Genomic DNA, 25,945 nt, shown 5'->3' with positions numbered 1-25,945 from the left:
TAAATAATTCAATTATGCTTAAAAAAATCTAAGGATTTCAATACCTGGCCCACATTTTCAGCTACTGATTAAAAAAAACAACTCTTGTTGTCTATTTACTGTTGCAAGTTACTACTAAAATCAAATTCTTTCAAAACCAACATTAAGCAAATAAAATTTCACTAGACACTTCAATTAACAAAGTACTGAGTTCAGTCAAGTTCCAAAGTGGACAAACTTCTGAGACTTATTTTTCTTAATATAAATTGGATCCAATCTCTGAGGGTGCTCAATACTAAAAAGTCAAAAAGGCCATAAGCACTGATTTCCATGATGACTCATAATCTTAAAATATTTTATTCTAACATATTTGGATTACATAAACATGAAACCTTGACATAAAGGTTAACTTTCTCATTTCAAAAAGAAATCTGGGTATATTTAGGTGCTAAACAATGCTCGCCCTTTTCTTAAACAATCTGTGTAGGCCTCTCACTGGCTTTATTTTCTGTGGGAAATAATGCAAGTATGCTAGTCCTAATTTTATTCTCTTTTTCTGAGTTCTTTTCAATTTTCCTCCTCCAATGTAATTTAAAAAAACTGTCCCCTTAATATTTAAAACAAAAGTTTTAATATTGGAAACAAAAATTAACTGGGTTCAAAGGTCATGCCTTAGCATGTTTCTAATAATTACTTATAACAATTTTATTGACAAGGTTAAAGTCAACCTAAAACAAATGGCAAAGGATGTAATTATTCCATTTAACATCTTCATTAAGGATTCTTTTCCCTAAAAAGTTGAAAATAAGGCCAAAACACAATTGGGGCATTGTGACATCTATAAAATTAAGAGTCAATAAATAATCTTAACTATATTACTATTTTTGTTTTACAATACTTAAAAGAATTCAGGAACAGAACACTTAATTAACTAAATTATGCAAGATGTGACTGCATCTCAAGTGAGGTACAGACAAAACAATATTAACTGTGAATGGTGTTCATCAATGGAAAGTAACATCATGTAATGTCACCTTAAGAACTAAAAAACTATACACTGCAAACTGAGATGATGCTGGGATAACTGTTTAAGAAAGGCATACAATTTTAAATGATAAAATGCTTCAGGGCCAGAATGAAGAGGTTTCAGTTCTAATGCTAATAACTGTGACTAGCACTGGCCACCTAGAGAAATGTGGAAAATTCGTGGCTTAGCAAGAGTCCCTGGATAGATTAATGGTACCTGTCATAGCTGGACCTGTAAAGTATATACATCTTTTGAGGGAAGAAGGAAAATGCTGGTACACCTTCCATATTTTTGAACCTTGCTCTAGGTAAATACTAGAGTGCTAGAACAAGGCAACAAATTCCGTTACTGATGGGTATCACAAAGCTAACTTCCCCCAGACTCAGGGTTCTTTCTACTATGCAAGTTATAGGAGGAACGGTACCCTAAAATATGTGAGTCACTCTCCTGGGGCTTCAAAGATTTTTAATTAAAGATGAAAGCTATAAGCTCAGAAGAATATCAGAAAGCCAGAAGCAAGAACGGTGCTAGGGCCTCAGCAGTCCTGTTAACAGAAGTGAAATTCCAGATCATAAAATGCTTAGAGAGCAGAAGGGTGTAGGAACAATCATGTTGGCGCAAAGGCATTGAGAACGTTACTAGTTCTCATTTACTACGATAGGTTGTCATACTAAAGAGGGCCCAAGGGTGTACATCAGACTCTCTTGTGCAGGACCACCCATGAAGTGTTCTTTCCTGGGTTAAATTCCAAAACCATATAAATGTCTGGGTTTTTTGCTTGTTTATCATCATCCCAAGAGGTCTACTGTTTGGGTTTCAAATACGTACTCTAAATACATGATGAGCCAAAAGTACTGTTTTTATTTTTATCAATCCATTCTAGGCAGAATGGCTCAATGAAATCATGTACTTCACTTTGTTTTTGTTTTTCTTGCAGTACGCGGGCCTCTCACTGTTGTGGCCTCTCCCATTGAGGAGCACAGGCTCCGGATGCGCAGGCTCACAGGCCCCGCCGCTCCGCAGCATGTGGGATCTTCCCGGACCGGGGCACGAACCCGTGTTCCCTGCATCGGCAGGCGGACTCTCAACCACTGTGCCACTAGGGAAGCCCTGTACTTCACTTTGAATTAATCAGTTTGATAAAAAGGAGTTTAGAATGGTGGTTCATAAATTAGAACATCCAAGAGGACGCCCATAAAACAGCCTTCAAAAAATTTACGAAAAAGAAAAGAAGAAAGTTTTCTTTTTGGTAGAATACTGAATACGATACAAGTCAAAAGGCCAAAAAGGGGCACATGCCTGCCCACTGCTGTATCCCTCTCACTCATCTCACATCTCTGTCTTCTCTCTGAAGTCTTTCTTATTCAGTCTCAATTACCTTTTGGTGTCTTTGAAACCAGCTGGTGCAAAGAAAGAAGCTGAAGAAAATCCACCAAGTGAACCATACGACTGATGCTATTGAGAGCCCTGGACAGTAATTTTAGAGAGTACTATTAGGCTATAATAAATCAGAAGATGAATCATAACTCAAAAATCATTTAAAGCTACTTTTTTTGTTAGCCAGCTATCAGAAATATTACTGCTTTGCTCACTCTCATTCTCTGAGAATACATTTAGTACCGAGTACAAATTAATTTCCAGTTATTGGGGCATTTAAACGAGTCATTTTTCTAATAAAGACTGAGTTGGCCCTGATGAGACTGTATCAGCCTTTAAAGATCTAATTCCTAGGAACTACAAGTTTGCTAAGCATGTGTGAGACTCAAAGCAGAGAAAGATATTGCTTTTAAGTTGTCTGATACCTGAGAGAATATTCAAGTACAATCATAAAAAGATCAAAAGAAAATCTACAAAGCTTGCTAAAGGTTGAGAAGGTGCCTGATATATACACATATGCATGTACATATATACATGTATGTGTATAAATTGTATTAGATTATCAGAAACCATTTTGAAATGTTAAATTAAAAATGTAAAGTCAAGAAACAAAAGCAAAGACTACTCACTGACAGAAAAAATATATACCATTAAAAATCAACCTGGAAGAAAAAAAAAAAAAATCAACCTGGCTCAACCACTTCCAGGCAGAAGAGATGCTTTAAGATGCCAAAGTAGATATCTGACAACAAAACACAACAAAAGGCATTAAGTAGTCAAGAGCGCCTTTCTTTTTCCACCAGACCATCAACCACTGGAGTTAATGACAATGGACAGAGAGCTGTCTAAACTGCTAAGAACAAAGGGAAAAAGTAGCAAAGTATTCCTCTGGAGAAACTGAGAAAATCACACCTTGAAAGGACTCAATGACAAATCACAAAATGTCAGCCTTACTCAACTCTCTGGACTTAGATGTCATCCTGATTTCAAGACCTGGTTATACTACTCCTATATGCTCTGAAAATCATTTCCATCTGATGTTTAGTGCTTTAGAAAAGAATCAAGGCCATACCCTCATCTACAACCCTTGGATAGTTAGAATAATCACATAGCTGGGGGCTCATAAGATCCAAAGGCTAGTCAGTGCCTTTATTCTCATAGTTTCTCAGGTGAATCCTCCATTCGAATTTTTCCTTCATCCGTGAACATTCCCACATTCCCTACTTTTACTAACAGTTAAATGAAAATGCTGCTGGTGTAAGGGAAATCCTTTTTTGACCCTTTGAAAATGGATACTAATTTAAGAAGTCACTCTTTGTCTGCCATTAATTAAAATGTACACTACTGAGTTTATCTGCTCAGAGCATAGAAGTCATGTTAGGAAGAAAACTTTCAACACAGAGCTCAAATTAAAACAAAGGCATTGAACTGTGGATCTGGAGACAGGTACAGTTTGTACTTACACCTCCCTATTTAAAGTACTGCATCTACAGCATGTGGCAAAGAAAAAGTACAGCTGTAACACAGTCGAAGGGACTGCCAAATCCCAAATTTAGCTTTCTATATCAAGGTAACAATTAAATCTTACATTATCCCCTAAAGTCTAGCTATTATTTTTTTTTAAAGCTCTGATGAGAAATTAAATTACTGCTTTACATTTGGAAGCACAGGTGACTACAGTTATTGTGGCATTTCATGATTTCCAATGGAACCAAAATCCCTACTGTCTTCCTAAACTGGTTGCTATGAATGACTAGATAGTCCAGAATGGACAGTAATTAAATAACTTCACTTCTCTCTCCCAAGTAGATAATATCTTTTGAGACCTCAAATTTTATTTGACAGACTTAATTTGGGATAAAATAACTCTAAATATGCTTTTCAAATTCTCAGTGTCATATAGGGAGGTCTAATAAAAATTTTTTTAAGCATTTTTCTAAATGATTTAAGACAATTTTTCCCATACAATGGATTGAGTCAGACACAATTTTTAAAAAGTAATTTGTTTATTTCAGTGATTAACAACTTTTCTTTTCTCCCCCACATGGCTGCATGGCGCGGCTTGTGGGATCCTAGCTCCCCGACCAGGGATCGAGCCCTCACCCTCAACAGTGAAAGCGTGGAGTCCTAACTACTGGACCGCCAGGGAAGTCCCAACAACTTTCTTTTTAGTATGAGTGTATTTATGAGAAAAGTATAAATCTTTTTTTTTTTTCATTTTAATCGAATCAGCCTTTTTCAAGTCCCATGGAAAAATCTCTACTCTTAAAACTTGAGTTCCTACTTTGCTGAATAAGAAAATGAGGAATACTATGTTTTCACCATTAAATTGTTACTATCTGGACATATTTGGACAATTAACAAAAGGAAGGAAGCCGTCTAATTGTTCTTCCTGAAATGAGATCACAGCCATCTCTTCATTACCAGCAAGCCAGGTACACCAGCAGGCTTGCCACTAGCCTAACAATTCAAACTCCCGTTTAAAGACTGGTACTGAGGACCAGAAACACAAATACAGCTCGAATAACTAAGTAAGCTGTAGAGGTAGAAAAAAAGACTTCAGAGCTTTGAAGTTCTAAGAACATATAACTCCATCCCATCCCCTCTCCCTACCCCCTGATGTGAGGTTGTTAATATTCAAATCTGCATAAATTATCCCTTATTTGCAATTAATATACAACAGTGATTTGCATGCCCCCAAAGTCTCTATTAGCCACTTTGGACAATTATAACAATAGTGAACACCCAGGTATACTACATGTCAGGCAGTGTTCTAAGTGCTCTGGTGCTCTTCGAATGAAAATCAGGAGAATTCTCCATTCAAATTTCTACAGAAGTTATAGGGGACCTTGTTAAAACACCTATTTAGTAAAGACCTATATTTTTATACAACTTGGATTCAGTCAGCTACAAAGCCATTTTTCACTCAAAGATTTTGCTGGACAATTGTATGAAAAAATAGAGAGATATATTAAGGTTATGCTACTAGATAAATAAAAATAGTGAACAAATTGTTAATTTATTTGGTAAATGAAAAACCTATTTCTAACAAACCACTAAAACAGCAAAATGATAGTTATATCACTTGCTTAACAGGAAATTTTAATGAGCAGACAAAACAAATGCTAATATACTATAAAAAAGAAACGATAGAAATGAAATGGAAAGACACATTGCATATTTTCAGTGTAGCTGTATTCAATGAAGTCCAAAAAACCTTCACTTTTAAAAGTCAGCATGAATTTTTTTAAGTGCAAGAATAATTTTCAGTAAATAGATTCTTTGCTACATAATGCCAATACTTTTGGATTTTCTTTGCCGATTTGTTAGTTGAAGTATTACTAAAAAACATAAAAGTATGGGCGTTACAAATTCATCTTAAAAGCTAGGCAGTGGCTATCGTATTTAACAATTTGCAATACTTGTATGAAGGTTGTAAATTTGTTTATTAACACCCAAAGTAATTTACAAATGGAATTCTATAAAGATGTGTTTCATCACTCTAAAATGTGACTCTCTTTCCCCCCTGTATGTGTGTTTTAAACTGTTCCAAGTGTATTTACTTAGATCTTAAATAGTTACAGAATCCAGTCATAGGTTGTTATGAAATGTGTCCTCCAAAAACATATGTTTAAGTCCCAACTTCCAGTACCACAGAATGTGACCTTACTTGGAAACAGGGTCATTATAAATATAATTAGTCAAGATGAGGTCATGCTGGAGTAAGGTGGGCCCCTAATCCAATAAAACTGGTGTGCTTTCAAGAAGAAAATTTAGATACAGACAAGCACAGAAGGAAGATGATGTGAAGACACAAGACGGAAAACAGCCATGTGATGACACAGGCAGAGACTGAAGTGACATATCTACAAGCCAAGAACAAGGATTGCTGAGAACTTCCAGAAGTTGGGAAGAGGCAAGAAAGGATTCTCCTCTAGAGCCTTCAGAGGGAGAATGGCCCTGCCAACACCTTGATTTCAGACTTCTAGCCTCTAGAACTATGAGAAATTAAGTTTCTGTTGTTCTAAGCCACCCACTTTTTGGTATGTTGTTACAGCAGCTCTATGAAATTAATTATACAGACCATATATTATAATTAGAATCTACCTGTCCAAAAGAGCATTTTTTTAAACTAAGGCATAGCTTTGAAGTCAGCAAACTCAGGGTTCAAACACCTATGCAAATCAAAGGCTGTGTGATCATGGATTTGAGTTTGCTTATTTATAAAGAAGGGAAAATGAATCCTACCAAACAGTGTATTTCTGAAGATAAATTATATAGAATGTCAATGACACAGAGGTTAAAATTTTTCTCTGTCCACTCTCAAACCCCTCTCCCTGTAATGAGAATGTATTTTAACATATGGTCAGACACTATTTGGCTAACAATTCAGAAAGTAATATGATAAAAAGAGGACTAATTCAAATATCACTAAATAAATTTTATAAAAAACACTGTCCTAAATGAAGCCCTGATAGCATTACTTAGAAATCTCTAAATCTTTACCCTGGGCATGACCACAGTGCTATGTGGTGTGCTGTTTTTCAGAACCTTCTAAGAAGGTAAATGCTACCCTATCTAAAAAGGCTAGTTTCAATAACCAGAGAAGGTCAATTCTTAAACAAGTTATCTTTTATACTTTCAAAGGTTATTTATTTAATAAAAGTCTTCTGATTTTACTAATATTCTTACTAATGTGTAAACTGACCCAAGTTCAGTAATAAACACAAGACTCATGTCATTAAAAAGCGACTGTTCGAATGCAAGAACTTTTTATTTCATGTAATAATAACATAAGCAAATAATAATTAACTTTGGCAAGATTAGTAGAAATAGAAGTATAACTCACAAATATGATAGGCATGTTCCCCTGATGTGTGGATTAGGCAGTAATACGGCCACAATGTTTAGAATCATCTGTCCAAAGACTTTGGAAAAGGTGATCCAAGGCCAGCACCATGACATGCTGTGGATTAAACCTCATATGCACCTAAGTTTAGTGACTTGAAGAAAGCCTAGAATCAGGTTATATATTCTAATAAAGTAAAATAACTGTAAATTATTCACTACTACCAAAGACAGCAGCTAACCTCCAGACTGCTTGAATTCAAGTGGTGAATAACGACTAACATTGAATGCTTACTATGTGTAAAGATAACTTTACATATTTCATTTATTTCAAGCCACAGAATATTCCTAATATATGAGTTTTATACACAAGAAAACTGAGTACTAAATTATGGCTAACTATACAGTGTATAACTGCCACATTTTAGAAAGGAGCTGCCAAAGCCACAAAAGTATAAATTTGGAAGCTATCACTGGCTCTGCTTTACAAGTATTAAAACATTTTAAAGAATAAAAAAGTTTTGAAATTTTATTTAATTCGTGGGAAAAGGTGTTTTCAAAAGAAATCTTATTTAATATCAATGCAACACAAACCTGCCTCCAAAGTAGCAAGTTATTTAGAAAGTTAACAATATTATGCTATGGTATCACTTTAAGAAAAAAAAACATATTCTGAAAGTAGAATCTAAGAAAATGAAGCTGAAGTGAATGTTCAGACACTGGAAAAGAAGACAGCCCCAAGTACACCTGCACCAGTGAAAACATAAGTTCAGTGTTGCACTGCAGCCTTACCCTATAAGGATAAGCCTGGTACGCATGTTATGTTTTTCCGCACAAATTTATTTGCCTTTTCTAAAGAGAAGAGGAACTAATAGTTGGTGAACCTCTGCCACATATGCCTGGCACTTTATTAAGTGGTACATGTTAATTTTTTAATCTGACAGGCCTGGGTTTCAATCTTTGCTCAAATATTTACAAGTGGTGAGATCTTAGGATATTAAATCCGTGACTCAGGTTTCTCTTAGTAAGAGATATTAAAGCAACAACTACCTCACAGGACTGTCAATGAGAATTATATTATGCAGGTAATAAAACCATCCCAGTTCTTGTCACACAGTATATGCCTATTAAATATTAGCTAATATTATCATCAATTAAAAAAAAAAAAAAGCAGCCCTGCAGGCCAGCTTTTAAGAAATGATGCTTCAAGGTGCAGTAACTTGTCCGAAGACATATATTTAGAAATGTTAGTTTTGAAAACCCAAAGGCAATAAAACCTATGCTCTCTTAAAAAGTGTTCCAATATTGTTAGCCTTTCCCTCTGTTCCTCCTGCTTCCTCAGCTGGTCTTTTACAGAAGAGAAAACTTATTTCATTGGCTCAAGGTACTTAAATGCTGGAAACGACCTTAGAAATCACTAAGCAAAGGAGTAGCAAATTGCTTTCAACAGACAAATCCAACTGATAGCCTCTGCCTGGAATGATAGGTCAAAAAGGAGGCTGGGAGGTGCTGTGATGAGAATTCTGAGAAAGGCAGAAAAATAAGATAAAACAGTGACAGCCGCCCACGGGCTGAGTGATAGTGGTGGGAGGTGGGAGGACAGACAACACAGGTCAACCAAGTGCTACATTCTGCCGCTGCTGTGCGAGCTTAATACGCTCATTAAACTAACTCATTTAATTCTCACTAAACTCAGGGCTCAAGGTCACAAGTTCCAGGCCCACTCTCTACCACCTACTGGGCTCTACATAAGCAGGCCCTCAGCTTCCTTCGCTACAGGTCACCCTACTATCCAAAGCATCTCACATTTCTCACACAATATAAAGTTAGCCCATTAGCACCATTCTACCCCTTGATATACTACACATATTTTACAGATTACTTAGAATATTTGTTCCATATCTTGACTAGAACAAGGCAGGGTAATTCTAAGTACATATGAGGTGAACAGCCCCCTGGGGGAAAAAAAAAGATCTAAGTAGAGGGGAAGAAAAATGTCTGAGCAAAGCTCATGCCAAAATAAACCACTGACTTGCATTAGTCTTTGATGTGCAACCCACTTGTAAGTAGTCCTACTAGTAACATTACTCCTAATCCCTGATAAGCTTAATGCTTGCAGTTTTGGTTCCCAAGGGACCCTTTTTATAATCAAAGCATTTAATTACATGATACATCTAGTAAATTTTTCTTTGAGGTATCCAATAACAAAGTTTCACCTGGGTCAAAAATACTTCCAACAAAACCATCTCACATGCGTCATCCTTCCGTCCCTTTCTTGCTATAATAATTCATTTTTAGATTAACACTTGAATTTAAAACATCTGTGATGGACTTCTCTACTTTTTATTCACCCTCCAACACCAATTACCACAATTAACTGTATACTTTATTGAAACACTAAAAATAATTTTGTATCACTATTTTAAAAAAAAAATGTAAAAAAATCTCAAGTGTATGGTACATTAAATATTTGCATATTTTAACATATCTAAAGTGGTGATATGTGGAAGGTTATGTGTGTGTGTGTTGGTGTATGAACATGAATATCTCCCCAGGAGATTCTGTATTAGTAAGTCTGTGGTGACCATCCCCACCCCATATTTTCAAAAAGCTCCACAGGTGATTCTTCCGTCACACATTTCCTGGCTGAGAACCACAGAGAAAGTGTATTTCACATAGCTTTCAATACACATGCCCTCATTTAAAGTATGCCCCCAAAGAAAACAATTTGTGCCATTAATTTTAAATTCTAGTTCTAGAAAGTTCTGCTGGATCAAGGTATCTTGTTTTTAATCTCCCATTAAAAAGTGTAGCAACCTGACTTTTTTTTTCAGAAGTAGAAAATAAAATTTTTAGAGCCTACAACTTAAGTTAATTTAAAAGATGGTTCCTATAAAACCACAGCATCATCAATTAAGCAAACATTTATAATTCTCTGCCACACTAATATTTATGATTTCTCACATAATTTTATTTTGCCTATCTTAAAAATGAATATACACTTGTTCTCCTCTTCTTCATCATGTAAAATATTTAAAGAGTAAAATGTTAATGCTTTTTTTCCTTGAAAGAGTTAAAAGCCCTTAAAACATTTTATTAATATAGCACCCAATAATAACGATGAAGGCACATAAGGTACAACAAAATTATTTTTAATCAAATGTTAAATTTTTTTTCATTAAATGTTGTGCCCATCTAAAATATATACAATGACAAAAAAAATCAGAATTTTTCTAAATCACTTACTGAGTAAGGGAATATATATATATATGGAGTGTGTATATATATATATATATATATATATATATATATATCTCAAAGAAATACCATTTTTCTTTGATCCTAAGACACATTTTACATTCTGACATTTCTGAATTACAAATGTGTCTTATAAATCGCTGGCATGTCATATTGGAAGCATTTAAAAATTTCTGAATGGTGCTTCTTACAATCAATGATACCTTAGATCTGATGAACTAGTGTTTATAAAAAAATACTTTTTCAAATTAAAAGAGGTAACTTTCTTTTTAAATGTAACGAAACTGTCCCATTCCCAAAACAACCCCAAATTTGTGAAGAATGGCCAATAAATTTGGTGAAGCAACTAAATTACCAGAACAAAAGCAACTGCTCTGGTAAGAATGTAATAGTTTAAATAATAAACAAATTGTATTAATTAAATATTATATGAAGTCATTTCCAGAGTTTTAAACAAATAATTTTATACTATTCCATCTTCCAATGCTTTCTAAGTATTCTGCACAGCCTACACATTGAAATAAAATTAAAATAAAGGAACACTCCACCTATGATGTGCTGTAGATAAAGACTACCTTGCTTTAAAATAAGTTTCTATCTACAATATAAAATGATCACGGTACAGTATATGCATTCATGCTAAGAACAGAAGCCAATGTTTAATGAAGTGTTTAAACACACAAAAAATTTAGAAATTAGTGTCTATTAACGCTGCAATCTACTAATACCACACTAAGTCCTATCATTCTCTCTCTAAAATATCACAAATCAAAACACTAGGTGACCTCCTGTCTAATGTAATTATTGCCTGCAGCACTTCAACTGTTTTATTAAAGTATTGAGGTACTCCTTGCATATTTCTAACTGCTAGCATTCTAGTGACAGCAGTACTGTGATCAAAAGCGTCAAAAATGTGATAGGTCTTATGTCAAACTTAGCAAAGTAAGACAATTAACTTTTCTCTCCACCGTTTAAAAAAAAAATAGTGAACGTAAATATCAATTTTGGAAATTCAGTATGAGGATGAATAATATCCTTTCACTCAAACATTACACAACAATACAAGGATAAAGTGAGCCTAACTACACATAATTATTTTTCAGCTGTTTTAATTAAGCGTGTCACCCATTTCCAAGATGGGTTTCTAGGAGGCAGTACTGACAACTGATTAGGTAACTTCCACCATCAGAATCATCAAACCAGTGCAATACTTGTACACATTTTATTTTCAAGTTTGCACCTGAAGGCCCAAGGGTGATAAAAAACTTGGGATCAAAAGTCACTGAAAAGTCTCACTTTCTTTTTTCTTGCTACTTAATCCAAGTGAATGTCACTTAAGTTTGATAATGATAAATGTAACTAAAGTAGTTTGAGAGAAATCCCAGTTAATGTAATTTCCTTAAGGACAAGGCTAAATCTTTCCAGAATATTAAAACTTTGTACCAATGTCACAGTTTTTCCCATTACCCCAAGGAAATGATCTGAAACCAACTCGAAATTATTGGACTGAATTCAATTACCCTAGAAATAAACACCAAACTCCCCCTCTCATCCACTTTTCCAAAAAAACAAAATAAATAACATACTATTTCTATTTCAGAACCTACAAGAAGAAAAGACTTTATTTTTGGTGAGAATCCTTAAAGATCTATAGAGCATCAGAGGGAAGCAAAAACCACCCAACGTTCAATGGCTGGTGTACTCCATCATTTCTTCTGGTGCGGGGTGGGGTGGGGGGCTTGACAAATGTAACTTAAGAATTTTAGGTAAATAGAACAAATGAGGAATTACTGGAATAGGAGACAAAGCAACTGTTCATGGGACCAAATGAAAGCCATCATTAGAAACGGAAAAACACCAATGGTTTTATATATATGTGTATATATGTAAAACCCAAAGGAGAAACAAACAGCAAATAAATGAAAAAGCAAAAGCAAAAACATAATAATAATAAATAAAACAGGAAACGTATCCCCAACTTTTCTGCTACTCAGTTTACCGTGGAGGCTAATCTGAACAGCATTATGCAGAGCCTACAAAACACATGACGGACACATTGTTTCTGGTATACAAGTTAATGTTTTAAAATCCACCAACACTACTCTACATTTTGTGCAACTGAGAAATTCACTTCAGGCAAGTGACCAGTAAGTACTTCAGTATAAGCACTATCTATGCAGAATAGCAAATAGTGTGAAACAAAGCAATGCAAGCATTTACATGGAATTCAGCTTGATGCTAAATCTGGCTTCATGCTTAACTGTATTAAAAGAGAACGGCCAAACTGCCAATGTATTTCTTTACAATATTTCTTATTTTACCATCATAAAGGCTAAGAGCTGTAACTATGAGCAATGTCAATTAGCCAAATTTCTCTCATTTTCTATCCAGTTTTAAAGAATATTTTACTATCTAAACTACCAACTTTCTATTTTTCTCTGTATGTGCATGAAAATAGACGTACAGAGAAAGAAAACTCTACGTATGACTTATGCAATAAATATACACAGATATTACACACATACTAATGAGACTGCATGATTTTTATATCAAAGTACATGCTTTTTTCAACCACATGGTTCTTTGTTGTTATTACGAGTTAATAGAAAAATTCTGCAACAACTAAGCACATGCTGCTAATGATCCATGGTTTTAAGAATCTGTAGGTTAAAAAAATACAATTCCTAGAACACTGTTATCAAACAAATAAGTTTTATTGGCATCTAAAAACAAAATTCACCCAACATTGAAACGTACTTTAATATTTATGTTGTTTTCTTTTTTTCTTTTTTCTTTTTTTACTCACTGCAGTATGAGGAACAAATCACAAACACTTACTTTGGAGAAACAGAGACCATAGTGTAGATTTTACAAAATCACTTTTTAAAATCTCTGTATTGTGCTCCTCAAATATCTAGAGCCAGTCTTTGCATAAAATATCACAGCTTTGTCTATTACCTTAAAATTCTGCAGCAGCCTAAAGATATGGATAAGATATACCACCGTTTGCTATTTTGAAATATATCTATTACCATATCCAACCTAATGGTAGTATCTAAAAAATTCTTTCTTCCATAGGAAGTCTCTGACAAGCTGTTATTCATTTCCTTGAAGTTAAAAGAATCTGGGGGCAACATTTATATTTTATCAGAAAAATAAAAAAATGTTTACCTACCATGTTCATATTAAGAACAATGTCTATACAAGTCAGTTGTACAATTATTTTAAGAGAAAGGTGAACATGAACATCAGATTAACTTAATTCTGGCAGACAAAAGTGAACAACTATGGTCCAGTCAGCCATTAATCTATTACAGAGAGATGACAACTTTACAAAATGTATCTTTTACCTACTGAGTGATGATTATGTCCCCTCAGTTTCTGTGCTTTCTACCACTGGTTCACTCTCTATATCAGCAACTGTGTCACTCTTCTCCTTGCTTATTTCACTTGAAGATGACAGTTTTTCATAAAGTTCAGGATCACTCTGCGCTGGTAGAGGTGGTGGCTGAGCATGTCTCTCGGTATTTTCACCATTAACCTGAGGCACATTATCACCTTTCCGTTGAGAAGTGGCCCCTTCAAAAAAATCAAAAACCCGAGCATGAGGAGGGGGGACCCAGGTGTTTTGAATTCTATCTCGTCCAAAACGACTTCCATTAATTTCTCTGCAGAAATCAAAATCTCTGTCATCCCTATCCCTTTGCCTCTCCCAGGGTCTTCTGCGGTCATCAAAATCTCTGTGAACTTCTTGTCCAAATCCTCTGTTCCAAGGACCACTTCTAGGATCAAACCGATAGTTTCCAGACCGAAATCTACCTCTTTCTTCATGTAAGCCTTTTGGACCACCATAGACAGGCAGAACCCGATGCTCTCTCTCGTCAAAATCTCTATGCCCCCAGGGCTTCTCTGGAGTAAAGCCAAAGTGGTCTCTTCGACCAAGATGATCTATGCCTGGCCTCACAAGATTCTCTCTAATATCTACAGGAGGTCGTCCAAAATGATCTCTACCGTCTAATGGAGGCCTTCCAGGACCTTCTCTTGGATCTACAGGCCGTCCAACCACATCCCTAACATCCACCGGGGGAGGTCTACTAATGGTTTCCCTGGTTTCTATGGGAGGAAACCGGTAATCTCTATCTCCTTCCTGTTGAATGTTATCATTCCCAAGTGGTATCCTTTTTTCTGGATTAGCAACATTGTCTACACTTTGTCTTCCAGGAACTAGAAAAGGTCTTTCAGGTGGACTAAAAATATCTCCTGGAGCAAAAGGACCACGGGGTGGTGGATGAAGAGCTGAATCAAGCACTGCTGGGGGAGGGAGTCCCCGCTGAGGTGGAATTCCAGGCTGCATTAAAGGGAATCTTGGTCCAGGTGTCTGTGGTATTAGTCCTGGACGAATGTCTAACATTGGCATTGCAGGCATCCTTTGATTAGAAAGATTTAAAGGGGGTAAATTTTGAGGCCCAGCTGGTGGCTGTGTTCCCAAAAGTCCAGAAGTATTTGGAACACTGGGTGGCTGTACTCCCATAAGTCCGGAATTGTTAGGTATATTTGGGGGTAGCATGCCCAGAAGTCCAGAACTACTTGACACACTTGGTGGCTGTATTCCCAAAATTCCAGAGTTATTTAGAATATTTGGTGGCTGGGCTCCAATAATCCCAGAACTATTGGAAACATTAGATGGCCGGACTCCAAGAATTTCATTATTACTTGATACATTTGGTCTTTGGACTCCCAGAATTCCAGAATTGTTCGTCACATTTGGCGGCTGTCCTCCTAAAATCGCAGAGCCACCTGAAACATCATTTGGAATCACTAAAATGGAAAGAAGAAAAATAACACAAACAATCATTCTGGTGTGAAAAGGAAACTATGTTTATAATTATTAATGCTATAATTTCCAGCAGTTAATCAGCTACTTGTATCCCCCCAAGAATCCACAGGTACACTAGATATTAAAAAATTAAAGCTAAAATTAATACCATACGTAGTGAAATTTAATATTAAAACATAAGTGGGGCTGCTACCTAAAATCTTTACATGAAATCTTTTTAAGTTAAATAAAAATATCAGGTTTTATACTGATTCTCCACCTTTAACAAAAGTCTTTCTGAAGTACAAACAATTCTTAATATACTAACAGTGGTGCCATAAAAAAAGGACTTTGGTTCTGAAGATCCTAGGGGCAGGACAGGAATAAAGACACAGACGTAGAGAATGGACTTGAGGACACCGGGAGGGGGAAGGGTTAGCGGGGACGAAGTGAGAGAGTGGCATGGACATACACTACCGAATGCAGAACAGGTAGCTAGTGGGAAGCAGCCACATAGCCCAGGGAGATCAGCTCGGTGCTTTGTGACCACCTAGAGGGGTGGGATAGGGAGGGTGGGAGGGAGACGCAAGAGGGAGGAGATATGGGGATATATGTATACGTATAGCTGATTCACTTTGTTATAAAGCAGAAACTAACACACCATTGTAAAGCAATTATACTCCAAGATGTAAAAAAAAAAAAAAAAAGATGTATAGTGTAGCCAAAAGAACACTGAGCTTGCAGGTTTAAAAAATCTAAAACTGAGAGTTTAATTCCTGGCTCTGCTACTTAAAGCCTGTGTGTGGCATCATGCAAGTAAATAAACTGCTTTACGGTTGCAGGAAGAAAGAAAGAAAAAGGGACTCGCTGCTTTCAAAACTATATTTATCTTCTAGACCTAGCTGGATATCTGGTAGTAGTTACTTATAACTAATACTTGTTTGTTTTAATTTTTCTGTAAGTATACATATTTTGTGCAATCTTATTTTGATAACACATTAAAACAGTTCCAATAGGCCAAAAACAGGAGGAGAAGGAGTCTTAATGGAAAGGTGTCAAAATCTATACTATCCTAAAGAGAATGCCAAATTTGTTTTTAACAGGAATTTTAGGAGATAAATGTTTTACACATTCATGGCACCTAAGAATTAAACACCAATATAGAGAAGTAGTGATCATGATTTAGCTATGTATCTCTGGGGATTTCTTTTTTCTTTTTACCTGATCTGGTGTTTTCACCAGAAGAAATCTGGTGGTCTATAAGATGAGGTACTTTTTCTTCAGGCTCTGCTTGTTTAGTTGGAGGATTAAAAACACTTCCAGCTGGCAGAGTGGAAGTAGCAAGACTGCTGGCAACAGAACCACCTGGCAAAACAAGGCTACCAAATCCAACATCTTTCACAGTTTCTGGAGTCATAGATAATGGCGGCTGCACTAAAGCTGTTTAAAGAAGGAGAATATATATTTCAGATTTAATTAGCTAATCAATTCATGTGCTAGGTAAAAATATTAAGTATGACCAACACTGGTCTTGCCAAAGTTTTAAATGACTTCCTATCCTCTTTCCCCAATTATTTGGTAAGACGGCTCAGTTAACATGACATATGTGAATTCTCTTCTGGTCCCTTTATTTCATTTATAATGAAAACTATCTTCTGGCAGCTTGAGTGTTTCACTTAATGGCATCTCTGTATCACCTAGCACATTATATAATAACTGATGCTCAAAATGACAAATGAGTCATCCTGAAGAAGCTAAATTATATTTAGAAAGCTTCATTTTTTAAAAATAGGGAAAAACAACAATTTTTAGAAATATTTTCAAGAGAAATGTTTAGTAAAATAAGGATCCATACTTAAGAACAAAATCCCAGCAATTAAAAAAAAATCATAATTTTTCAAGGGTGCCAGTTATGGGAGTATCTAAATATAGAGAAATGATTGGCGAAAACCAACAAATATGAGAGTGAAAATCTGCCCAATCCCGCTGAATCTGTAAGTACGAGGGTCTTTACATTCACTACCTTTTGTCAAATGAGGCAGGAAACTCATCAGGTGAGAACTACACATAAAAAGGTAAAACCATTTCTTTTTTATAAAGATATAAAAAAGGCATAAAGAACGGGTAGAAAAACTCTTCTGTATATGTCACCTATATGTTAAAAAACTAAGCTAGAGGAGTATAAAAATCACACGCAGAATTTCTAGTCAAATTTATTTCACAACACTACTAAATCAGGTACTTTGGGATTCTAGAAACTTTTATCCTCACATTTAACTCTGGACTACCTAGACAAACTGTTAGCACAGAAAAGAGCTGTAAAATTGGGATAAAAATCAACCGGGATCATGTATGGGAATTATGAGAATTAGGTAAGACAGTGTGAACAATTAGGGAAGCAGCTGGCACACAGTGGTGTTTCTCCTTCTCCTTTAATTGACCCCCGGTTTTCCAAAATGAACAGTGTAAGGAGAAACAACTGGGAGGGAGGCTCTAAGTAAGGTGAGTCTCTGTGAATGGTGAATTCAGAAACGGCTTATGAACACTTTTCTAATTTTCAGAAAGAATAAACAACTCTTCCTAATTAACCAACAGTAACACAAAAAGGATCCTAATGTTGTCTAAACACTGAAGGAGAGAAAAGAGTTTAAAAATGTAAGAAAAGTGGGTTATAACACCAAAACGTAAAACTGTATCATATACACTCTCTTTACAATAAAGTCCTTTGGTCTAGTATTAGGCCAAAAAGCTCTCAAAAACTGATGCAGTCATCTCAAAAGAATAGAGAAGTAACATGAAAGGCTCTTACTGCCCAAAAATGAACAAACTGAACTTCAAAAAGAAAGGTGAATGCAACCACTTGGAAGTAAAATCCATTAATCCATAAACACTACTAAAAGTGAAGGAGAAAAAAGTAGAGGGAAGGGAGTGGAGAAGGAGAAATAAGAGAAATCCTCCCCCGCCTTCAGTCACTGGATATCACAGGTAATATCCATAGAACTCATTACTCTGAAAAATTACACTTACAGGAAAGAATTTAGCATCTCCTGTACAACTGTACTTCAAGGTAACTAAATACTACTAGTTGATAAGAGAGTTTTTCTTTACAGAAAAAATTCCTGCTAAGAAATGTGGAAGGAATTACAAAATTCGGAAGGTCACCACTTTGCAACTAATGAAAAGTAGATTCAGCAATAATAATCAAAAGATGAAACCATCTGATGAAAATCTGAAGGGCAACTTTTTTAAATGACCAGGTCCCACTATCTGAATGCTCTGATCCATTATGGCATCATTAAAAGTGGGACGGGCTTCCCTGGTGGCGCAGTGGTTAAGAGTCCACCTGCCGATGCAGGGGACACCGGTTCGTGCCCTGGTCCAGGAAGATCCCACATGCCGCGGAGCAGCTGGGCCCGTGAGCCATGGCCGCTGGGCCTGCGCGTCTGGAACCTGTGCTCCGCAATGGGAGAGGCCACAACAGTGAGAGGCCCGCGTACCGCAAAAAAAAAAAAAAAAAGTGGGACAAGAAGGCACTGCACAGGCTCCTGATGTGATATAATATCAAGTCCATAGCACCCCACTTGTTAAGTATTCTTACCAAAAAAGTTGAAGCATATTCTAAACAAGCCTATGGTGCTAAAAACTTTCTATTTGCAGGAGATTCAAGGAAGATACCACAAAGAAGCTAAAAAAACCAAACCCATTATTTGGGATCTTGCATACAGAAGTGAACTGCTTTTCAAGAAGTCAAAGACATTGAAGCATTTTTAAAAAGGGGGCTGTGGGTGGGGCTGCTCTAGATTAAGACATTTTATACATAAAACAAAAAACACAAATTTGATACAACAGAGCAAATCTGAACTGTCATATGATACTGTTAATTTGTTAGAAATCATTTAACACAAAAAATGCATTTGTCTGAAAACTTCCATGAAAAAAAAATTAACAATAATCCACAAAAATGAGAACCAACACATTATCACTATCATAAAGAAAGAAAATTCTTAAAGTAGAAAACTCACATGTTGGTACTACTGGTGGAATAGTAGGTGGTGGTACAACAGGTGGTGGAACTGGAGGTGGCATGAAACCTACATGGAAAAAAAAAAGACCAAAAATAAAATAACAAAAAGTGTTACTTTCTTTTAAATCAAAGATTCCAACAGCTATAAATGAAATCCTACATTCTTAAAAGTCATTACTACCTCTTATTTATGAATATATTTTCCATTTAAAAAATTACTTTTATATACACTACCTTATTTGATCCTCCGTAAGCTAAGTAAAGCACAGAGAGCCCTATCATGAGCATATACTACTTATTTACTTGGCATGCTCTATGATGCTGTAAAATCAATGATTAAGTCAAGCCAGGCAACCTGTTTATATGTTAGCATGGTGACTGTACGGGAAGTTAAACATTGTGTTTCAAGCGGCTGATACCACTGTATGCAATAATGTCATCTGTAAAATGTGCTATTGTACTTCTCTGATGTATATGCTGTTTACCCACTGTATCAGAATACTTTTATTAACCTTGGACGTTACTATATTTTGAGCACTGAAACAAATCTTAATAAAAAATAAGTAAGAAATAAATAAAATAAATTTAATATTGGCTGTTTTATGATTTTAAATATCATATGATCAAACTATAAACCTGCTTCCCTGCATTTTTAAAATATAGAGCTACCATTAAATTCCAATAGAAAATAGTGGCTAAGAATAACGGGAAAAAAAGATATGTGGTTTTCAACAAATGAATGCTAGATAAAGACTCTATAAAATCCATGTGGTATGGTTTTTGAAAAAATCATTTAAAAATACCTTCTGAGAAAAAATTTTAATTTTCAATCACAAATACAGATTTGTGATTGAAGATATTTGATGAGTAGTTTTCCAATATTTAAAATATTAAAAGATAAAGTTCTTATTAAAATCTGCATCAATTTCAAATTATGTATTAAACTGTAATTTTAAAAATTTACATTACATGACAAATTACAACCATTTTCAGACAATGAATTTACTTTTTGGCCTTGTTGACAGTTTTTAGGAACTCTATTCAATGATTAAGAACTTAAATTACAGAAGTCAATTCAGTACTTCTTTTCTATAGTACACAAATAATTCATGAAGTTCAAAAAAAAATAGTTCTGAAAAACAACATATATCGTTTGATCCCTTGTATTATCTCTCTCCTTTATTTGTCTAAACCTTCCACGATCTAATACGAAAAACTCTATCTCTAACCTATGTAAGCAATTATTTATATTTAATTGATATGTGTTAAGTAACCTATAGTTTTTACCTAGAAACAATGATTCAAGGAACTTCTGTTTATCTATAATTTATTAGGTCAAAAAAAGTATTATGAATTCAATTACCATTTTAAGATACACTATAATTTCTAATGTCAAAATGGAAATCTAATGATTTTTAGGAAGACTAATCTATATAATTTAATGCATACTTTCTGATGAATGGGTGATAACTACAGAGAACTTTTATATAAAAACTTCAACATAAATTTTAAATCATCTTAAGGCATTTCAATGATTTTAAAGGATTCCATTTCTTTTCTGTCAGTGCTTCTTAAAGTGTGGTCCAGCAACAATACGCATCAGCTGGGAACTTGTTCGCAATGCAACTGTCCTGCCCCACCTCAGTTCCACTGACTCAAAAGGAGGCTGGGCCAGCAATCTGTGCTTTAACACGCCCTCCAAGTGATTCGCATGTAAGCTATGGTTTGAGAATCACTGCTCTACAGCGTTTAAACCTGGAAAAAGAACATTTTAAATGATATTCTAAATAGAGTTGAAACGATAAGATGAAAATTTCTTACCAGGAGGTGGTTGTGAAGGGTTAAAACTTGCGCGGAGAAAAGGCGGTGGAGGAATTGGACTGAATCCAGGAGGAGGAACTGGCATTGACACAGGAAATGCTGGTGGGACTAAACTAACTGTAGGCACTGCTGGAGCTACTGGAATCTTTTGTGGATAGAAAATAAAAAGTCCATGTATCATTTTATCCATCTGCAACGATTATATCTTAGGACAACCAAAGATAAATTATTTCTGTTTCTTTTATAGGAAAGTAACAAATATCATTATATTAAGTTGTTTTGGTTTTTTTTTCTTCCTTTTTGTATTCTTATAAGTGAACTTACTTGAGGTAAAAGCAAGACAGTATTTTTCAACAAACAGTATATGTAGAGATTGTGAAATCTACCTTACATTTGAGTGATGTAAAGATGTGGGCACCTACTTCAACAGTGAATACCGTGCTCAATTTTATGCTGCCATCTCCTACTAAGTTTATAATACCTAGCTATATTATGCGATCTAATCACCATTAGGAAGCATGTCACTAACAGCTTTAAAATGGCTTGAATTTCTCATTAATTTGTTTTCTACTCTTAATCATAAATTCTTTTACTCATCCTAGGTACAACAATTCCCAAATATTTATCTGTATTATGGCATGGCTGTACCCCTCTCCTAAAGTTCACACTGTATCAATGGTCTATTCAACATCTCAACTTTGCTGTCTAGAAAGACACTTCAAACTTCACACGCATAAAACTGAACTCCCAACTGTCCTTCCCAAACCACACTTCCAAAGTCTTTTTCATTCTCAGATAATGGTAACTCCATCTTTCCAATTTCTCAGACCAAAAACCTTGCCTCTGCCCTTCCTCACAACTCAAATCTAACCACGCGCACTGGCCACACCATGACAATACACCTAGGATCTGACGACTTCTCGTTGCCTTCACTGCCATCAGTCCAGTCTGAGCCACCATCATCTCTCACCTGGATTGCTGCAACTTTTAACTGGTCTCTTTGCTTTTATCAATGCCCAATATTCTATTCTCAAAATAGTTGCCAGTGTAATCCTTTAAAACTCTAAGCCAGACTGAGTCACTCCTTTCTTCAAAGTCCTCTAATGGCTCCCCATCTCAGAGTGAAAACCAAAGTCCCCCTAGAGGTCTCACTTACACTAAGTTGCCTCTCACTCACTTTATTCTTGTCCGCTTGTTATTGCAGGAACACACGAAACATGCTCCTGGCTGCAGGCCTTTGCACTGGCTGTTCCCTCTGCCTCTAACGCTTTCTTCAGATAGCCACATGACTAATTGCCTCAGCAACTTTAAGTTGTGGCTCAAATGTCTTGTTCTCAATTAAGTCTACCTCACCATTTTATTTAAAATTTTAAACACCTACCTAGGCACTCTTGATGACCCTTGTACTACCTTCTCCCCTCCACAGTATCTTATAAACTTATTAATTTTATATTTTCTGTCTCCCCTATTGAGAACAAACTCTCCGTAAGGGAAGGGATTTGTGTTTGTTGTTTTTTTCCCACTGATGTATCCCTATTCCAGGTGCCTAGAACAGTGAATGTCACAGAGCAGGCAATCAATAAATATTTGTTCAATAAATAAACATTTAAATATGAATTACACTTTTTCTAAAAGGAAAATTTCAAAAATGCTTATATTTAATATTAATATATTTTGGACAATTTCTTCCAAGTTTTATGAAGTAAAGATGTGAGTAAAAACAAAACTGTAAAACAACACATTAAACAATAAAAAAACACCCAGCACTAACCTGTAACATAGCAACAGGTGGAGGGAAAACCTCTGCCTGGGTTGTGACCACTGTCTCCTTTTCAACTGGAGGTGGGCTCTGAGTTGTCTGGACCGTCTCTTTAACGGGTTCTGAGCTTTTCACACTTTCCCACTCTAAACAAAATATTTGAAATTGATTTCCTCTGGATAGGTGCAATTTTTCATTTTATATGTACACATTTGTTTCACATCTGAATAGTCCTTCATCTACCTTGGCACATCTTTAAGATGTGTCCACAGCTGTCAGTGCCAACCTATTTGGTTCTGCTGAGATAAATCTGATTAGGGTACCAGGAGTTCCAAGCAGCATGACATGAGGCACAAATCAAAGACACTAAAATATTCAGTCTAGAGAAAACACTTAAAAGGGATATAACAGATACGTATCTCAAAGGCTGTCTGATTTAAGACAAACCAACCTTATTCTGTATTTTGTCATAAGGCTAAGGGGAAAACAACAAGTATTAACCCAGTACAGAAAGATCTTTCTGAAAATACAAAAAAATGCAAAAATAGAACAAAGAGGCTCCAATGGTTCCTCCAGAGGTTCGCCTCCCTTAAAGCTCAAAGTCATGAGAATGACTAGTAAGACCACGTGACTTCGCCCCTCGGCACCTCTCTGCCTTCATCTCCTACTACTCACTCCTCACTATGCTCAAGCCATACTGGTCTCAAGACTTTCTAATAGACTTGGCGCTTGCTGTTCTCTCTGTATGAAACACTCTTTCCCAGATAGCTGCATGTCTCACGCCTCTGAATACCACCTTCTCCATTAGACCCTCTTCAACCACTTAAAACTCCAATAGCTCTACACCCATACTGCCTATCCCCTTTCCCTGTTTTTTCTTCTTAGAACTTAACCAACACTGAGATACTACCTAGTTTATCTATCTTATTTATTATCCATTTTTTTCCCACTAGAACATGGGTTGGCAAACTCTTCCTATTTGTAAGTATTTTAGGTTGTGTTCTCTGTTACAATGACTCAACTGTTGCTGAATTTTAAAAAGTCATATACAATAGGTAAACACAACTGAGCATGGCTGTGTTTCAATAAAACTTTATTTACTGAACAGGCTGCCAGTAAGATTTGGCCCATGGGCTGTTGTCAACCCCTGTACTACAATGTGCACTCCAAGAGAGGAAGGATTTTTGTCTGTCTCACTGCTATAATCCCAGCTCCTAAAGTTATGCCTGGCACACAGTAGGAACTGAAATATTTTTTGAATGAATAAATGTTCTGGAGGAACATCCATCCAAAAAAGAGAGAGAAAGACAGCGAGAGAGAATGACAAGAAGAAAACAACTGAAAAAGTGTTTGAAAATATGTACATTGGCCTGAGAACAAAAATACTATTCTGAAAATTAGCTAATTTTGGTAGAAGAGTAGAAGAGCTAAGATATCAAGAAATAAATAAGTATAACATATTGCAATTCTTTCCCAAGCATCCATTATTCTGTGAATTTATAACTGAAAAATTTTAAAACAAAAAGACAAATTTTTCAAAAGAACGGGCCAGATTATCACTTGGTTATAAACTTTCTAAAGCAGCATGAATCTGAACTACAGCTCTCTGAGATTCTATTCCTGGCATCCTCAACATAGATACTAATCAAAATAGTCTAGGAAGTTTTTTAAAGAAATTTCCTAAATCCCCAGTTCTCATTTAAACTCAAGTAACTGAAAAAATTAGTCTTTACAAGCCTCCATATATACAACGCTCTCAAAGACTGAAACTTTTAAAAAGACATATATAAAAATGCTACATTTAGAGTTTTAGGACACTATCTATATACTCTGACATTTATGAAATAGATCCCATTAAGTATACACATTGAACAGGGTAATGTTTCACTTTTTCCCCTCTTTTGCAGGATGGGGAAGAATCCAGGAAATAAACACAGTTCACCCCAACATGTAAAACTCTTATCAATTACAACCCTTTAAGCACATTTTTAAACAATAAAACTACCCACAGGGCTCTTACCAGTATTTACAGTTTCCTGATCAATCATGCCTCCTTCTGCAAAACCTTCCAAGTCATCCACTTTAACTTTTTCCCATGGTATATATGTTACTCCAAGATCCACATCCCAGAATTGTTTGTATTCTGTTTTTACACCTTTGTTTAAAGCCCAAGCAATCTATCAGGAATGAGGAGAGGAAAGAAAAAAGCTCATGTTTACTGTAAAAACAAGGTAAAACATACAAAATCATATGCTAACAATGCAAATATGAATAAAATTAGTTTTAAAAATCAGCTGGACAGGCAAAGCATCACTGCTGGAATAACAGTAGCCAACGAAATTTTTTCCATGTATTTTCTGATTTTGTTTGTAAAATAAAACCTGCATTAGATAGCAGTGGTGTTTATAATATGGGATTTATTTCCACGTTTTACTATGACCTTAAAACAACACATTTCCAGAAATAAACCAAATCTACTTTTCACCATAAAAATGTCAACCTACATTAGCGATAATTAGAATAGCTAAACAAAATCTTGGTACTCCAAGAGACCAGTGACACTTTAGCTTACATAAACTCTCTGCCATAAAATGAGAAAGCACGGGCATATTAGCTCCCTTGAAAGTAATTTTAAAAATTTTAATTCAGTTGCTAAAACTATGGAATAAATTAACTCCAAATAGCAGAAATGAAATGTAAATTAGTTATAAGAAGTAAAAATGGAAAAATACACAATAAATACTCAAAGACTAAGAGGAAACAAATATACATAAATAAACCCTTCACAAGGGCCTGAGTTGTATAAGACAAGATGTTAAAAAGGAGACATTAATAATATAAATAAGGGGTAGGATTAGGAAGCATTGGGAAGGAGTGAATGAAAGACAAACTTGTTAAAAATGACACAGTTCTGCTCATCAAATGCTGCCGGCTTGACCAAGAATACTGTGCACGTGTGATTCTGAAGACCTGCCTGAATAAAGTTCTGGTTATTGTTTTACCTATAGCCAAATTCTATAATTTTTTTTTTTTTTT

General features: G+C 35.5%; 1 protein-coding gene across 8 annotated transcripts in view; it reads right to left on the bottom strand.

The window, feature by feature from the left end:
* The window catches only part of SCAF8 (SR-related CTD associated factor 8), a 198,682-nt gene that overhangs the window by 107,293 nt on the left and 65,444 nt on the right, over positions 1-25,945 (bottom strand). For 5 of the 8 annotated variants that reach the window (XR_003003601.1, XR_003003600.1, XR_003003602.1 and 2 more), the window contains exons 15-20: positions 24,930-25,086; positions 22,922-23,055; positions 21,151-21,295; positions 19,328-19,396; positions 16,527-16,745; positions 13,840-15,307 (exon numbers count right to left, since the gene is read on the bottom strand). Coding sequence is in view for 3 of the 8 variants with exons in the window: in XM_024747920.1 (XP_024603688.1) it covers positions 13,854-15,307; positions 16,527-16,745; positions 19,328-19,396; positions 21,151-21,295; positions 22,922-23,055; positions 24,930-25,086 (2,178 nt within the window). In the remaining 5 variants the exon portion in view is untranslated. Of the gene's footprint in view, positions 1-13,182; positions 15,308-16,526; positions 16,746-19,327; positions 19,397-21,150; positions 21,296-22,921; positions 23,056-24,929; positions 25,087-25,945 lie in introns of those variants that run through there. The other 3 variants (XM_024747921.1, XM_024747919.1, XR_003003604.1) reach the window with 2 other exon arrangements.

This window comes from Neophocaena asiaeorientalis, unplaced genomic scaffold (assembly GCF_003031525.2).
Source record: "Neophocaena asiaeorientalis asiaeorientalis breed wild unplaced genomic scaffold, Neophocaena_asiaeorientalis_V1.1 scaffold123, whole genome shotgun sequence".
NCBI classification, from domain to species: Eukaryota; Metazoa; Chordata; class Mammalia; order Artiodactyla; family Phocoenidae; genus Neophocaena; species Neophocaena asiaeorientalis.
The sequence above is the reverse complement of the archived record's forward strand: the minus strand, read 5'-3'. Positions and strand labels throughout refer to the sequence as shown.